Genomic DNA, 17,352 nt, shown 5'->3' on the forward strand with positions numbered 1-17,352 from the left:
TGGGGCAAAGAAAAAACTAAACTGTGCTAAAACCAGGCTTCCAAATGTGCATATTTTAAACAAATCTTAAGCTCTTTCCATGCATTATGTTAGAGCTGATGTGGAATTTTACCATACATGTTTTTACAAGTACAGATATTTACATTTTTTCCAACAAGTATTACAAAGGATTACAACAGACCATTCATTCAGGAGACAATTAAAGCTTCAAGGACATGCAAAGTTCTCATAGTTGTATTTATTTGAAAACAACAATCCTCAATTTTGTTTTTCCTGTATTGTGGGTCATTGTCAAATATGTATATGATATTTTGCACTGGACATCACAAAGTTACCCATTTTTTAATGTCTTTTTTTCGTTACAATGATTTGTGCTTTGATACCTTAGGTTTAAACAGTGTTAATACAGTAAAGAATGAACACCAGGGACTACTGACAAAATGTCCAGGGAGTGAATTACATATATCATATACAAGTAATACAAATTACAGATATACACTCAAGAGTACTCTGGCTCTGTACTCTAGTTCAATTAAGAGATACAGATTTTTAAAAGCATCTGTATTTACAAAATCCCACTTCTAAAACTGATATAGCATGGGATTTGTTTCTGAAGGTTCAAGAAATATAAGGTGCGTTTTAATATCGGAGTTCTTACAAGACCTTAAAAATGTTTTTAGACTGATGTTATGGCCTATGATGAACTCCTTTCCACGTATGAATGTATGATTATGAGCATAGAGAAATGTGGGCATTCAATATTTACATATGCTGGAATGTTCCCCATAGTAATCAAGAAATCAAGTAGTTCAAGCAATATGATTCACAGAAGATCAAAATACCTTTAATATTTCACGATTACTTCAGTATGCTTTGGAAGAAATGCACAAGTGGACAAGTCTGATTCACTTAATGCTTGACAGTTCTACATAAAAAGCAATAAAATCACAACTAGTGTAGCCTATTTAGCAGACAGGAGAGGGGAGGGCACAAGCACTTAGAGATAACTACCATACTGTATGTGGGTGTCAATCTAAAATGTAAGTGCAGATATATAGTCTGTATGTATGCTAGATACTTCAATGTTTACTTAAATTGTATATATATATATATATATATATATATATATCTTTCAACACAAGTAGGTAAACACACACACATATATACATATATATATATATATATATATATATATATATATATATGCTCTAATTATGCAATAGCAAAACCCATGCTTTACATAGAAAAGGCATCCACAACATTAAGAAAAATTTACAAATTATTAAACATGATACAATAAATAGTATTATAGAATTGCTTCTGTACACAAAAGCCATTTAATTTCACTCATATAAAAATATGTTTTAGTGCAACATTACATATATTGATACTTCACATCATTCAGACCCAGGTGTCCAAAAAAGACAGCAAATTGCATTTTATACAAAGCAGGTACACAAAACTTGATATATTTACATGTCTTCCTGTTTCATATGCTTATAAGAATATAAGCAAAAGTAAAGAAAAAGGCACACACATCTGTACATTTAAAAGTACCGGACAGAGTCCATAAGCAAATTTGGTCAGGCTCATATACAGGTATAAGTTAACATATATTCTCTGAAACTTTAAATAAGAAAGTAATCATAGTCGAAATAGCAAACCAGGTTATAAAAGGCATGCTACACTGTACAAGTACACTGAAACTATTGAATGTTGCATCAGTTTGCTTGTTTAAAGACTGCTTGAGTATGTGACTGTAGCTGCTGTGTGTGTGTGTGTGTGTGTAAACGTACTTTTTGAGTAAAATGAACTGCCCCTCCCTTTTGACATTGTTCACCTGTTGTCAGTGTAGTCTTTTGTTGACTCTCTGTCTTTCTTTGTGCTGGTTGGCTTCTCACCATGGCCCAGTAGGCTTGGTGTTTTTTCCGCTGTCTCTGCGCTATAGGCCGGGGAATGGCCTGCCACTGTTTCAGAGCCGGAGTGTAAGGGGTGCCTAATCTCAGAGCTACTGAAGTGCTGAGGTCTGCTCTGTGCACTCTCCTGTTGGGCTGTGGGAGAATGAGACTGGTGGAACTGCTCAACAGAAGCTTTCTCTGTAGGATCTTCTGAAGCAATGCACAGAGAAGCGATGGCCTTAGTGCAGGTCTGGATGCTCTCTTCCTGCTTGCTTTCTGTCTCACCCAGCTCTTTGCTGTCTTCTCTGGATGTCTGTGGAGAGGACAATGAGACCGAGGATATGGACCTGGGGGACGCAGACACTTCCTGAGGCTGCCTTGAATCCTCTGCACCTCGAATGCTGCCGCCACTGTTTGTCCTGCGGCCCTCTGAGATATGGAAGGACACTTCACTGGTGCTGGACTCTTCTGAAGTGCTCTTCTGAAGAGGAAGCCGAGCGGGGTGGGCCAGGCCTGTTACAGAGTGCACCATCTGGATACCACCAATTGGAATCATAGGTAATGGCGTGCGGAGCTGTTGCTGAGAGTGAAGAGGGAGGTGGCTAAAAAGACCCTGGTTTGTGCAGGGACCCTCGGTGCTATGAACATCTCCTTGGTGATGACAGCTCTTTCGTTGATCCTAAAAGATTGAGAGTTATTGGATTAAGTTATGAACTCTTCCAGATCTAAAATATGTATCTGCCTAAATAGGAAAATGAAACAGTCTCTAATAATAAACTACTTATTAGGGCTCTAAGTACATGTGCATCATTAGCAGGAGAAAAAATAAAGATTATATTGCAGAGTTCAATAAAATATATATTTGTTCAATAAAATAAAGGACTACAGGATACAACTGAACAAATGAAACACTTTACAGGATGAGTGAGATTCCTTATTGACTTCTTTATATACCGACAAAGTCATTTAAAAATAAATCCTCTGTATCAAATTTCATGATGTATATAACAACACGAGAATAATCACTTACCATATCTAACTCTGACTTGCTTCCAGTTGCTTGAGACACTGTGTTCATCTCTCCAAGTGGATGCTGGTTTATGGTCCAAGGACCACTTTGATGGTGTAGACCCCTTCTTGGAGACAGTGGTCTGATTATGCCTTTGTGGCGACTCCTTGGTGACAGATCACGTCTGCTGGAGGGAGACGTTGGCCTTCCTGCGTGAGAGATAGGTGAAAGGTGACTCCTCGGGGACAGGTCCCCCCTGGGAGACAGATCCCGTCGAAAGACATCTCTTCGGGGGGAGAGTGGCCTGAGGGGGGATGCCTCCCGTCTCGGAGACAAGCGACCCCGTGGAGAAATATCCCGCCTTGGAGACAAGTATCTCCTGCTGGGAGAGGGCTCTCGAAGAGGTGAGGAGTCGCAGCCAGGTGATGACAGTCGAGAAGGTGAAAAGTCGAAGGACGATGAGCTGTGTTCTGGAGATAAGCCAAAATCTTCATCCATGGAGCTAGGCACTTCCAGTCTGTTTTTGTAGTCTTCCCCTAAAGCACCTTGCAGGAGCTTCTGGTATTCCGCCATCTGGGCCTCTCCAGCCCTTTCACTAGGCATGAGCTGGGTGATTTGAATACTTGGGAGGCTGGTGAAGTAACTAAACAGAGGCTGCTTAGGAGCAGAGCCCAAAAGCTCGGGCGCAGCCTCTTGAGATGCAGCAACTGCAGTGATAGCGTGTGAGGGGATAACATAGGGCTGTGGACTTGTGCTTCGAGAGCGTGTCTTTGGTGTGGAATCACCATCATAATCATCGTCATCTTCTTCATCCTCATCCACCTCATCTCCATCATCTTCAGGTCCATCAGAATCGTCAGCATCAGAAAACTGGTGCTTCGCCATGCTGTCCAGCATGCCAATCTTCCCAGAATCCCTTTGGACATCTTCAGTGGCATCTGAAAAAAAAAATCATGTGACTTAAAGCATAACAATACTGCACTTCTTGTTGTGTCACACAGGCATGAGAAAAGACTTGCTTACAAACTCCTACATTCTATACAACACTTGGCAGTGTCTGGGCTTCTTTTCACATTAAACGAATAGTCATGTTTTAGTGCAATTTGTAGGGCGCACTATTTATCACATTTCTGGCAGATTTTAACATTATGTCCTAAGTGACTGATTCATACCAGTTTCCTCTGCGTCCGCGTCATCCACAGATGTCACCGACACCCCCAGCTCCAAGCACTTCTTCATGTGGGCTTTAGACTTCATGTGTTTTGTTAGATTTCCTAAAAAACAGGTAAAGAGACTTAAAGGAATGCAAAAGAAATGTCTGGTTCTTTCAATAATCAACAACAAAGAACAAGAATATATCACCTTACTGTAAAATGCCTGTATTTTTTAACTAAACATAAATACTGCTGTAGTGATTCATGTCTTCTTGTAAACTATCACTATCACAAATAGTTGGTTTCTGAAAATGGAAGGGGAAACCTACCTTTTGTCTTAAAAGCAAAGTTGCAGAACTTGCAGACGTATGGCCTCACATCAGTATGTGTGCGAATATGTTTTTTCAGCATACTTGGCTTCTTACATCGGATTCCACATTCCTCACAGATGTACTTCCCTCGACCTCTGCCTCTCACGTAAACATAGTCCTCATTGGATTTGTACCTGAAATAAAAATATGGATGAACTTATTAACAGTATAGGAAGGATTCATAAAATGAATGTTCCTAGGAACGAGTTATTAAGAGTGTGGCTTACATAAAGTACAGTTTAAACAGAAAAACATCATAAATCTTATGCTGAACCCAAGTATTTTAAACAGAAAAATTTACACAGCTGCATTCATTTAATGTTTAGTTTTCTATGCCCTTATACATGTGACAGCATATACACTATTATTGGAAAGTACAGGCAGACCACCTGAACACATTTTATACTTTTGAGGTCCTAAATCCCTCTTAATGAGGCAATCATTAATAATATTTTAATAGTATTATTATGCATTGAAAAGCATCATTCCTAAGCTGAATAACTAGCACATTCACAACATTAATATTTAGTCATCCTTCCAAAGTGGAAGAGTATGCAGTTGGTTGCTTTGAATATTGACACACATCTTCACGTACCCTCCTTCAAATATTTTAATGCGAGTGGGCTCATGCTGCTTTGAGGAAGCCTCTTTCTCTCCGTGGTCCTCTTTTCCTCGTTCCCTTGAGTTCACCCCCTTCATTTTCTTCCCAAACTTGCCAACATCCAGCTGCATGAGCTCTGGCTTCATCTAAAATGTAATCAAAAACACAGAATATGTAATAAGAATCGAAATGATCAACATCAGAGAACATCAGTGAAATAGAAAAACTTATTCAGAATTATTGTTTATAATAAACAGAATTATAAATCGAACTCTGTGCTCCTAAGAAATAGTAAATGTTGTTTTTTTAGAAACAGATCGTATCTGTATATTTACTTTTAAATGCTTATTATTGTTTCATTTACCTGTTCAAACCTCTGCTTCCACAATAAGGATGAAACAAGTTTTCCAGTCCCTGGTTGATACATAGCAGCCATTGTATAAGTTTCTGTGTTCCTCCTCTGTTTGGAGCGGAGCAGTGCCAGAGTTGCCTTGGTGCTGAGACTAAGTGGGTTAGGATTATAGGAGCTGACACACCAAGAGCCATAAACAGAGCTTAATGGAGTTGTCTGAGCATAGTTTGGCTTGGTGTAATTCAGGAAGCACCAGCTGACACTCGTTGTTGTGCGGAGACTTGGAAACTGAAAAAACTGTTGAACATCTGCAAGATCAGTGAGCAGTAGAGTGCTACCGGCAGCACCACCACTCTGACTAGCGGCAAGTTGTACCAGCATGTTTACGGGGATCTTACTGCCCTGCTTTAGGTCTTCTTGAGCATCACTTGAGGAGATCATGGACTGTGGGCTTGAGCTTGCCTCTGGAGTGGATTCATCTACATCAAGCTCTTCTGGGGACTCTGCTCTTTTAGAAGTGTTGGTGACAATCTGGAGTGGTGGGGTAAAGCTGTCTGTGGGTGGCACATCAGGGAAATGAGAAACAGTGGGGCGTACTGGGAACTTAGATGGTGGAAAATTGGCTGGTGGAGATGAGGACATTCTCTCCTGATCATCTTCTGAGTCCTCTCTCTTTAAATGATCAGGCTGTGGACATGTGTCACTGTCTTTTGGTGCACTCGAGTTATTCAGCTCAACAGCACTTAGCTCTTTCACTATTTGGCCGTACATCTTTTCTTCTTTGACCCGTTTTTGTTGTTTGGTTTCAATAAAAAGTTCAAGACTACTGGCTGGGGACAGCATTCTCTTACTCCCTCCGATACTGGAGGAAGCATCTGTAGTTGAGATAGTCCCGGATGTTAAAGACAATGGTATGCCTGTGTTCAGTCTCCCAGGTAATGGTTCTGGAACTTTCCAAAGTGGGAACTGCAAAGATCCTTCTGAATGGCCCAATATCTTGGATAAATTGAACCCTACCGGGTGTTTGGAGGACATGCCCAGTGAGCTAGTAGATGCATTGTCTGAGCATATTATTCTGATAGACGTAGTGCTCTGAGCATGAGTAGCAAGAATCTGTGAAACACTTGTGTACATAACACTACCATATGATGGCACATTTGTTTGGGCCCTAACAGGGACCATCATTCCGGGGAGTGGTGGCTGGGAACTGACATTCTGAGGTATGAAAAGTGAACTTGTTGTGAGCACCTTTGTTGAGAACGCTCCTACATTCTGTGGGGAGGTTCTTAAAAGATATGAATAGTGACTAGTGCTATCAGTCTTTGAAACACTTTGTCCCTGTATTTGATGTAAAGGTTGGTGGGACTTCTGAAGTATGGGCTGTATATTTGGCTGTCTGATATGTACTTTCTGTAACTGATGTGTCTGATAAGGCAGGTGATGTTTGGGTCGTTGAGTTGATTCAGGATTCCAGAACTGAACTGTCTGAAATGGCAAAAAGGCAGACGAAGCCAAGCTACTTTGAAGCGAGGACTGCATTACATCCTGGCTCATGTGCTCATGTACTGATGCCTCGCTGTCTGAAGACAGTTGCCCTAGCAAGCGAGGAGATTTCTGCAGAATGTCTTCTGATTGGCTGTCTTCACTTATGCTTTGTTGCAACAGCTGATGTGATCCAAGAACTGGCTGCGTGCATCTTTTAGATCTTGCTAGGTCACTTCCAGAAACAGAATGAGATGTGCCAGTTAGAGATGAGGTGCCTTGCCAAGGTGATGGCGAGCCGTGTTGGTCAGAATGCTCCTGCTTGATGTTCAACTCAGAGCCTTGCTCTTGAAGTACGGCTTCAGGGTAGACACTCAGCGATGCCTGTCTAACTAGGTATCCACGTCTGCGCTCCTTCATGGCTGAAGCACTGGAATATACCTCCCCTTGTCTTGAAGAGGTTGAAAGACTTCCATAATCAAACGACTTGCTCCGAATTTCTGGTACCTCGGTAGGTAAAGCACAAGGTGCCTGTTCTGAAGAAGAGCGACGCATCTCCTTGTGATGATGGCCTGGTATTGACAGAGAATGACCACTCCCTGGTACAGTCAGAAACTCTGATTGCTTACTGAACTCATCTTGCTTTGTTGGTGACACTGATTTAATGCTTTCCTCTTTATCAAATGAAATTGAGAAGCTTGAGCTATGGGACAGGTTGCTTTCTTGACTTGGGCTCCTTGAAAGACTGGTGCAGGTGGATTCAAAGCTCGATTCTCCAGATGAGTGCTCCAAGTCTGCAAGACGAAGACGTTTTTTCTTTGGAGGCAACTTTTCTGCTGGGAGTTGAGACAGAGTCTCGCTCCTCTGTGGCCACTGGAATTCCTCCACATGTTTCTCTGGTTCCTTAGCTGGTGCGTCTGGTTCTTTTTCTGGTTTATCAGGCTCTTCTGTTACCCTGATCTCAGGCACTTGAATGTTGGGTTGCCGTACTAGTTTGTGAGGCATATGATATTGCTGGTTAGGTGCAACAGATGCCATTTCACTGTCACCCTGCTGCTGATGTTCCATGCTCTCAGACCTCACAAGTGATTCAGGACTCTGCACATCCTCTATGTTTTCTGTGTCAGACTGCTCAGAGAGCTGACCAATCAGTTTTTCTGGATGGTAGTTCTGAAGTTCAACTGACTCTGATTTTTCAAACGAGCTAGGCCTGCTAAGTGAGTTTGTATGTTGAATAACAGATATAACATTGCCCGCAGCTTTTCTGTCTGGATCTTGACCAATTGCCACACCCTCTGGACACACACCAGCACCTTTATCGAAACTTTCCGAGGGGCTATAACCACCAAACATTGACCTTTTATCTGTTGGAGTAGCCCTTGAAGAGTCTTGACTTGCTTGTTTTAGATCAAAGTCTGCTGTTTCAGTAGGACCACTCTGAGCATCATCATATTGCACAGCACAATCCTCCTCATCACCAACACTCTTTTCTTTACGTCGCTTTCGTGTGGTCATCTCTGGCATTCCAACTTTCGTACCATATGAGCTATATGGACAAGCAAGCTCTGATCCTGAACCTTTGAACTCAGACATAACCAGGCCTCTTTCAACCACTTTCATGGCTGAAACAGGACCTAATATCTTTCCATAGTTTTCAGATTCCCCATGCTCGAAAGCAGCCTGTCTCCTCAGCCTTCTCAGACCAGCTGGATAAAATACATCATCAGGAGACATCATCTCATCAAATGAATGGCTTACTCTCAGACCTGGTGGTACATTGAGGTTAGTTGGAGAAGGTGTGGGCATTGAGTTGCTTCGAATGAGTGGCCCTGATTCTGAAGGAGCTTCTAAGAGACCAGCATTGCTTTGGCAAGGCGCTCCAGGATACTGCTTAGGGTCACACCCTGCAGCAAGCTGTGATTCTGCAGAACCTCTTTCCCATATCTTTCCCATTTCCAGCTCCATCATGGCACAGTTCTTGTTGTGAGGGTCCTGACTGGCAGGAGAAGCCATTCCAACTGTGCTTGGTTGTCTGGGTCTGTAATACCAGGTTCTGCCAAACATTATTTCCTCATATGACTTTGCATTGGTGTTAGGTGGGCTAATCTGTTGCTCAGTACTCTCTGAGCGAGAGAAATAGCCAGAATCTGTGCTACCTTTGCTGTGTGGACTTAACAGATTCAGTGACTGCTCTGAGTCCTGGCCCTTTTTCTCAGTCAGTCTTAAAGCAAGCCTTTGTTTGATGGTATGTGACTCATCTCCTCTGATCATTTGTCCTCCAATATGAGATCCCTTGATTTCTGTGAATGGGATGCACTCTATGGCTGTTGATGGAAGCCCCTGTTTTGGGACAATTAAGATAGGCACTTTCATAGGCGCCATAGCCAGCTCTTCTGCTGGATCTGCATATGCTGGTTCTCCGCCCTTTTCTATTGTGCTTTTGTCAGACTCAAATGATATCTGGGGTACAGGGCTACTTTTTTCTGGATACATTGCTATTTCTGCAGTCTCTTCATCAGTGTCAGTACTTTGCTCTCCATCAGAATGTACCTCTGCCTCACCAACTGAAGATGCCTGATCAATGTCTGTACGAATAGCCAGCTCAGAGAAAGGAACGAGTCCTGCTTTAATGGCATGGGCATGCGACTTTCTATGTTTATACAAATTGCTCTTGGTTTTGAATGAAAAACCACAGGGACCGCATGGATAGGGTCGCTCTCCTGTGTGTGACCGGATGTGTTTTTTAAGAACACTGGGCTTAGCACATGCCCGTCCACAGTATTGGCAAATGTACTTCCCTGGCTTCTTGGGTTTCTGCTCCTTCTTATGTCCTTCTTCTTGTTGCTCTGAGCTTGACTGAGAATACTGGCCAAAAGCACTAGGTAAACTTGGAGACTTCTGACGGGGAAAGACTCCATGACTGCGGGAGTGAGCAGGAAATATATCATCCGGCGGCAGAGACTGCAACTGGCCTGAGAATGGCCAAGCATGGGCCTCCAAACCAGTCTGTGGCTTTGTACCAGTCAGAATAGGTTTCTGCATGGGCTGCTGTGGGTACGACTGGTAGGAGTACGACCGAGGAAAGAATCGACTTTCTTGAGATGACTGAGACACAGCATTTAAATGCAGCTTTCCAGCACTTGCAATACCTGTCCCACTGGCACCACTCTGGAAACTTTCATGGTCTAAATGTCTTTTACTCTCCGATTCTGCATAAGTGCTTCTTTGTGTACCATTAGAGGGCTCAGAGACCCATTTCCTCTGTAGAGTATTCTTATCACGTGGTTCCTTGCTGCATTTGTGGCTGGCGTCTGTTCCGCGTGGCTCCATATTTTGCTGTATTCCAACTGAGTTACTTAAGGTGCCGTCTGTTAAATTGCGTTCAAGTATATAGTCATGCCAGGTAATTTACTGACATCTAAAGAAAAAGTCCTCCATTTCCATTTTTTTGAGATTTGCTCCACATTTGAAACTCCAAAATGTGTTTTACAATCATCAGACCACTGCTTTTCCTTCATTCACTCTTTTGGCATGGTAATATTCTGTGACGTATTGTTTCATCCAAATCCTTGTTGCTTCCCCTTTTCTTCAACAGCCTAATTCCAGATAAATCTGTAAGAGACACAAACAGAGAAAAACTATATTTAAAACAGTATTTGTCTGCTTTGAAAAATTTGACAACAAATATAAACAGTTAATTTCAAAGTATTAAGAAGAGGTCGCTGAGCAGAGAAGTAATGATTGGGGGTCTAATGAGAATGTTCAGAATCTCAATGAACTGAAACAGAGGAGCTACCTCACTTCCCCAAGCCATGAGTCATCATTAACAACCATGCCCACCCAGTTCCAAAAAAGACACCCATGTGTAAAAATAGGCTGTGGAAGGCAAGTGACATTCAACGTCACATGTGCGTGGGCGTCTAAAGGGCAAGCTACAGCATGTTTTCTTCCTTTGTTGCTGTTTTTGTTTAGCATTCTGCTGTCTCTCTGTTCTCACTAAAAGAGAAAGGCTGCTCTATACAAATGTAATTGAAGCACAACCTACTACAGCACTTCAAGTTACAATATCTTCCACAAAGATAAAGTAGATTCAGTATTTGTAATGGCAGGATGCTGAATGTGTTTTCTGTGTAATGTATTTCCTGATCTCAGACTTGATTGCAACAGACAGAGCTGCCTGAGTGCCTGAGTATGAGTGAGGAAACTGTGACGTTGATGTCTGGAAGCCAGTGTGATTGCTAAAAATAGCAGGGCAGAGAAGCCACTGGTATTTATAGCACCTGAAACTTTTGGTTCGTTTTGTTTTCATTTTCATCCATGCATGACATAGGAAAATATGCACTTACAAACTGAGACAAGTCATGAGTTTGAACAGAGGCACAAGGGTGAATATTTTTAGTGCACAAAGGCTTGGAAGATTTTTATGTACCAGTACTCAGTTCCACTGTGTAGGCTGATGTAACATTAGGATATTAAAAAAGGGTATTTAAAAAGCAGAAAAAAGTAGAGTTGACAGAAAGTACAGAACAGAAAGTAACTAGAAATATATATCCAACTAAATGTTATTTATAATTTTTTTATCTGCTCAAGACTAAGGTTTTGATTAATGTTTTGTCATTTAGACTGTGTGTTTCAAGGATTATGTCTAGACACTGAAGCTACAGGGACTATATAATGCATAGGATACATTCACATTCACATTCCAGTGACATTTTACCAAAGAAAGAAAAAGCTTTTTTACATGATACTGCATTTCCCAAGAGATATGGTACATTATGTTTGGCCCAACTCCTTTGAAATACAATTTATAAATATACACCTCGTTCCAAATCCAGAAATTATGCAGCTGCTACTAAAATGCTAAGAATATGAAGAATGTCCAACATTCAATCTTTGCTACCTATATACAGAATTTGAGTTGTGTTCTCTTGGCTTGTTGAAGGCTTTCGACCTCTGCTGGTTTTCTCCAGCAAAACAAAGGTCAGGTGATGTTCCCAAGAGTAATGGCAGCAGCTCACTGACAACACGGCCTAGAGGAGAGTGATGTATTTAAGTAAGTCAGTGCTTCTGATTCATGTATCACACTTAACGGTAATCTGGACCCATTGCTGCTGCACATCATCCGCATATAAAAGGTCTTATTCTGTTAATTAATCTGTGTAGCTTGGCTACCCACTTGTGCAGGGCCCCATTCTCTGATAAACGCAAGGCCTTTCCCCATAACTGAATGAGTGATGCCACCAGAGCAGAACACCAACCTCCCTCCCCTTCACTACAGCTTATGACATTGAGGCAGCCAGCAATAGAAAAAGTCCTAAAACCTCTTATGCAGCCCCCCTGCATGTGTTGCATAAGATAAGAGGTTTTTAAGTCGAGAGATATCTACTGAATGGATTGCATAAGCTTTTCTGCAGAAACAAGTAAATGCACTGAAATACATTCGGTCACTTTTTTTAAGCTGAGAGGAAATGTTCTAAAAATGACTCCAAGTGAACAATATATACACAGTCAAAAGGATAAAGGGCAGACATCCCACATAGAGCACTGCCTCCATTCACTGCACACTTACTGTATCCCTGAATAGGATGACTAAGCGAAATTACATAAACTCAACGAGTTCAAAAAAGTCCAATATAAGACATGTGGTCTCAACACCACTCTTAAACACACATAGACGCACACATGGAACTGAATGAAGAGATGAGGATGTTCCTGTTGCTGTGTGGGTTTCTTTTGGTTTTAGAATATCACACAGATACTTCTTCACACGCAGCTCAACACACATCTGCCCACTCTTATGATTTGCTAGCAGGAGGGTTATGAAACTTATTGGAGCCCAATTTGCTGCATGGGTGAGACCTTCTGAGATCTTCTACTGCCTACTGCTACCCTGGAGCACCAACCAGTCCTACACAATGACGTTCAGCGCTTTTGTGATTTAGGTATGTTATATGTTCCCTGCCAGATCCCATTCAAGAGATTAAGGGTGACTGTGTTGATTCTGTTTGCAAATGAACACGCATTAATGTACAAATCACAAAAATGCATTTATCAGAGGCTGAAATAGCTAGTTATAGTTTCTATCGATTTTCCGAGAGCTGATTGAAAGATTCCACAGAACTAAAAATAAACAAACACGCAGGAAACAGGGGCATGTTTTGCCAATGTATGTTCTTTTAAAACTCTTATCAGTTGCCTGGCTGCACTGCACTTGCCAAAAACAGATATAACCATAAAATTAAATCAGGCCTATCCGTTTTCAGTACCCTTACCTTCAAAAACCACTTTCCACTGCCTGCCTCTGTGCTGTATATTGTTCACAACTGATACAATGACAAGTGCAAAGTTATTCACCAGGGATTCTGCACATTCTACCAAACAAGTTCACTGGACAAAGAAAGTGTTACTGTGGTAGACATTTACAAAATAAGTCCTTCAGGGTAATGCCATGGAAAAAAACACATTTACTTCATTCCCTGACTGGGTGGTTGACACAATATAAATGTTCAATGTCACGTCAGGGTCCATATCATGATAAAATTAGTTTTTCTTTTAGAAAAAGATATGACGTGTGTAAAAATGTAAAAACATATTGTTCACTTTCCAGACAATATATGTAAAGTACCCTGAAAAAAAAACATATATCTACCTATTTAGGTAGATCAATTTTTATTAGGCTACATATAATCACGGTAAAGTTATAGGATGTATGACCTAAGGAGAAAACAATCCAGTACAAAAATTATAATATATAGGCCTCCTCTTAGTATAAAATGGGGGAATTCTGCACTAAAGAGAGATTTTTAAGACTGAGAAAGCTAGGTTTGTTTTTCCAAGATTTATGTTCCAAGTATTCCAGCTCATTAGTGATGGAGGCAACTTTTACAACTCCAACTGGCTTTATCAACTGGCAAGGACTAGATGAATAAGAGCGTCTAAAGATAGATTGAAGCAAGAATCCCACAATGAAGTACTGTGTATTCTTACGCAGTTAGCACATTTATTTTCTCAGCAATTATTCAAGCACATTCTGCAAAAATGGTGCGAGCTCTCTGTCATTTTGTCTTGAGCACAGCTGAGAGAAAAACAGAGGTGCTCCGGAAATTTCCGAAAGACAAAACCCCTGAATAATGACCTACTGACGTTATCCTCATATCACCTCTCTTTCTTTTTGCTCCGAACTTTCTTTCTTTACAGTCTGTCTTGCCTCCTCCTGGAAGAATAGCCTTTTGCTCACCCAGCAACTTTCTGCAGGGATTTTTTTTGGCCTGCGTTAGCAGGTCTGGGGGATGTATCACCCCAAAATGTGTGCAAGTCAGCCCCCTCGTGTCCTGCTGACTCCTCATTAGGACCCCTAAGATGAAGTGCAGGCCAACCCCTCGGCTAAGCTCGGCAAGCATCACAGCTGAGAGGCCAACACGAAGAGATGATTCGGCTCAAATAGTGACCAGATGGTCAGAATGCTCAAAAAACTTAATGAACTGAGTTTATGATTCAAAAAGTGTAGAATTTCACATAAAAACATTATATTGCATCAACAAAGCTCAAGGAAGAAGTCCAAATGAAAGTATTATGTTTATGTAATATAGACTCCCTAGACAAAGCTGTTAATAATAATAATAATAAAACCTTTAATTTGACTATTCTTGGTTTCATTTATCCATAGATTTAAGTTAACACTTGGAATTAACTCCAGACCTGGACACAAAAACATCCAATTTCCTACAAGCCAAATTTAAGGGACTTTAAAAGCTGTATTGTTCAAACTGTGAATGCTATATTTCTTGTTAAACCCCTTGAAAGCTAGTAGTCTACATTTCAATTGTTTTATGTCCACTGAGGTGGGGTGCAAAATTACAAAAACTGTATGAATGTCTAAATACTTATGGAACTAACAGTATGTCTTACATTCTGGTGGTCCAGGGTCTATGCTCATGGCCTTTGTGCAGGCAAAGGCGAGCATACTGTGGGAGTCAATGAAAAGCAACTTGTATTCATGATTCTATTTCCTTTCAAAAAGGCAGACTACAGAAAAAAGAGAGAGAGAGAGAGCAAAACTCACTGAGATATCTAGAGCAAAGAGGAAGCAATTAAATAAGAGGAGAGGTATTTTTAACGCCGTGGACAGAAGAGCTTGAATGTGTGTGAACATGTTTGTGTGTGTGCGTCTACATAAGAGTGTATAAGTGATGGAAAGAAAAAGCGTGCGTGGGAAGCATCCACAGCCATCTCGAGACGGGGTGAGGAGCGTGGGTGACAGTTCCTGTGTGGGAGGAGAAGGCATGAATACCATGCAGGGTTATGGTGCTTATGAATTGCGTTATGAAAGGGAAGGGTGGGGGGTAGACGCAGTTATACAACGCGGCCCTGCCGGCGTTCGGCCAGAGTGGGCCGGCAGCAACGGCAGCCGGATCCGCAGCATCGCGCGGCCCTTCAAGACATTTGGTCGAACACGCAATTATCCGGCAGCTGCGATGCCAGCCACTCGAAGGAGACAGGAGGGAGAGAGTGAATATACCGGAAAAAGCAAGCAGTCGGCAGCCTTCCATTTACTCAATTCTCCCTCAGACTAAAAACCTAAAGAAAGATTTGCATGTGGAAAGATAAGATGGTGCAGAAAACACTTCTCCCATTAGATATAGGGAGTGGAAAGTTATTCCAGTTGCTGCACTGTCTTAATAAAACATCAATGAGTTTAAACATCAGCAATTAAATTAAACTAATTTAAATTAAACTTTAATCACTGCAAGGATTAAAGGTAAAAATTTACAATCTTAATGGAAGCCCATGAAGCCCATTTTTCACCATATTGCTTAACAACCTCAAGGACAATTTATGCTTCTGTTTCAAATCTACACCAGAGCCTGCAGTGATTATTCATGTAGCTTCACGCATCTATACTGTAGCCTATAGCGCAGCCTGACATGCACCATTACAAAAATGTAAATACACACTGCTGACTAAAATCAGGACTACTGAGTTAATCTTTTGTCCAAAAACAGACAATCAAATTTATAGGAGAAGCAAACATTTACTGTGTCCAGTTGGTTTCAGTCGCTTTGTGTTTAATGAACTCATCGTTCACTTAGGACTCTTGACCAAAGGTCATGGGATAGAAGCATGTAAATTAATAATGAAGTTTTACTACAAGGAAATCAATGATTTTAGGTTTGGGAATGCCCACACCTGTATAAGTTGTGTTTTCTTGTGAGTGAGCTTGAACAACAGACAATTGGATTAATGGCAAAGAGACATGAATTATCAGAGTAAGAATGAGGCTTGATGGTAAAAAAAAACGTGGCAAGTCTGAGTCTAAGCCTCTCCTAAAATGAGTTTGTTATATTGTAGAGTGAATTGATGGTTTGGATTTTAGGGTTTTCTGGAGCTTGTTGTAGGTGCCACTACTTAGGGATCATGCTGCATAAACAAGAAACAATACTGGTCATTTTTGTGTGGTGCAGCTGTAGCTATTTAATGTACATGTTTCCATTTATCCCTGGCTGAAGCTCAGAGCATAGCCCTACCAAAGAAAAGACTAAGAAATAAAAATAAAAAAGGGGGGGAAGGGAGGGGGCTTCATGTTGGTCTTAATTGTCTACGGAAAGACAGTCATATTTTCCACTGGGTAAGCTTGAAACCATTACGAAGCTAGCCTTCATTAAATTTTCCACAACATTTTGCAGAAATGTCAGGAAGCAGCTGTAGAAGCAGTGATTAATTGTCTTTCTCCCTGGATCTCTCCTCTGGACCTACAACATTACACTTTGTTGCAGTTATATACTTGTATTTTTTGTTTTGTTCTCTCCTTTCATTTTACTATACAGCGCGTAAAAAACAGTGGCCTGCTGTAAACTTTTAAAAACAAGCAGCCTAAAGGGCAAAACCTGCCTCCAAAAGCTGTGGCCTCCAAAAGGCTTTTTAACACATTTTTTTGCCTGTGGGCTAACACATGTTGATCCAACCATCAACCCACCCCACCACATGCTCCTTCAATGCCCATGAACCAGCAGAGTAAAACTCTTAGTGGACACAAGAATATGAACAAGCTGTTAAAACACAGCATGCCAAAACATGTCAAATCAGAATTTCATCTGCGAAGGTGCAAAACAAGAAGGCGACCATGTGGAGGCCATGAAACCAGAGTGGCCCGGCCTCTAAAAGCAGACCAAATAAATGGCTCTAGTCACTGTCCAAGGTTAACAACATCAGATCTGGTGGGCAAACAGATGTGAGCTGGGCCGTCTGGCAGTCGCTGGTGCTGCACAGAGCACCAGGCTAAATAAGATCTCGTCACTGCTCTCAGGCTCAGGCTTTGAAGCTTTGATGCACACACTGTCAAGCACATATATTAGAGATGTGCAGGACACACTGGGTTCATATGGAGGCGAGATCCAGCTTTTGAAGCCAACCAACATGCCATTACCATATACAACGTATAATACAGACCCAGTTGTGTGCAGAGTTGTAAAGGTTCCACATCCATTA

The 17,352-nt window shown here is 41.4% G+C and overlaps 1 protein-coding gene across 4 annotated transcripts in view; it reads right to left on the reverse strand.

Annotated features, from left to right (window-relative positions):
* Window positions 1–223: 223 nt before the first annotated feature.
* The window catches only part of hivep2a (HIVEP zinc finger 2a), an 84,989-nt gene continuing 67,860 nt past the window's right edge, over window positions 224–17,352 (reverse strand). For all 4 annotated transcript variants that reach the window (XM_022666167.2, XM_007245467.4, XM_007245469.4 and 1 more), the window contains 6 exons: window positions 5,398–10,479; window positions 5,028–5,179; window positions 4,391–4,566; window positions 4,080–4,181; window positions 2,929–3,845; window positions 224–2,577 (listed from right to left, as the gene is read on the reverse strand). In XM_022666167.2, coding sequence (XP_022521888.2) covers window positions 1,837–2,577; window positions 2,929–3,845; window positions 4,080–4,181; window positions 4,391–4,566; window positions 5,028–5,179; window positions 5,398–10,197 — 6,888 coding nt within the window. In that variant the 5' untranslated portion in view covers window positions 10,198–10,479 and the 3' untranslated portion in view covers window positions 224–1,836. The remainder of the gene's footprint in view (window positions 2,578–2,928; window positions 3,846–4,079; window positions 4,182–4,390; window positions 4,567–5,027; window positions 5,180–5,397; window positions 10,480–17,352) is intronic.

This window comes from Astyanax mexicanus, chromosome 1 (assembly GCF_023375975.1).
Source record: "Astyanax mexicanus isolate ESR-SI-001 chromosome 1, AstMex3_surface, whole genome shotgun sequence".
NCBI lineage: Eukaryota > Metazoa > Chordata > Actinopteri > Characiformes > Acestrorhamphidae > Astyanax > Astyanax mexicanus.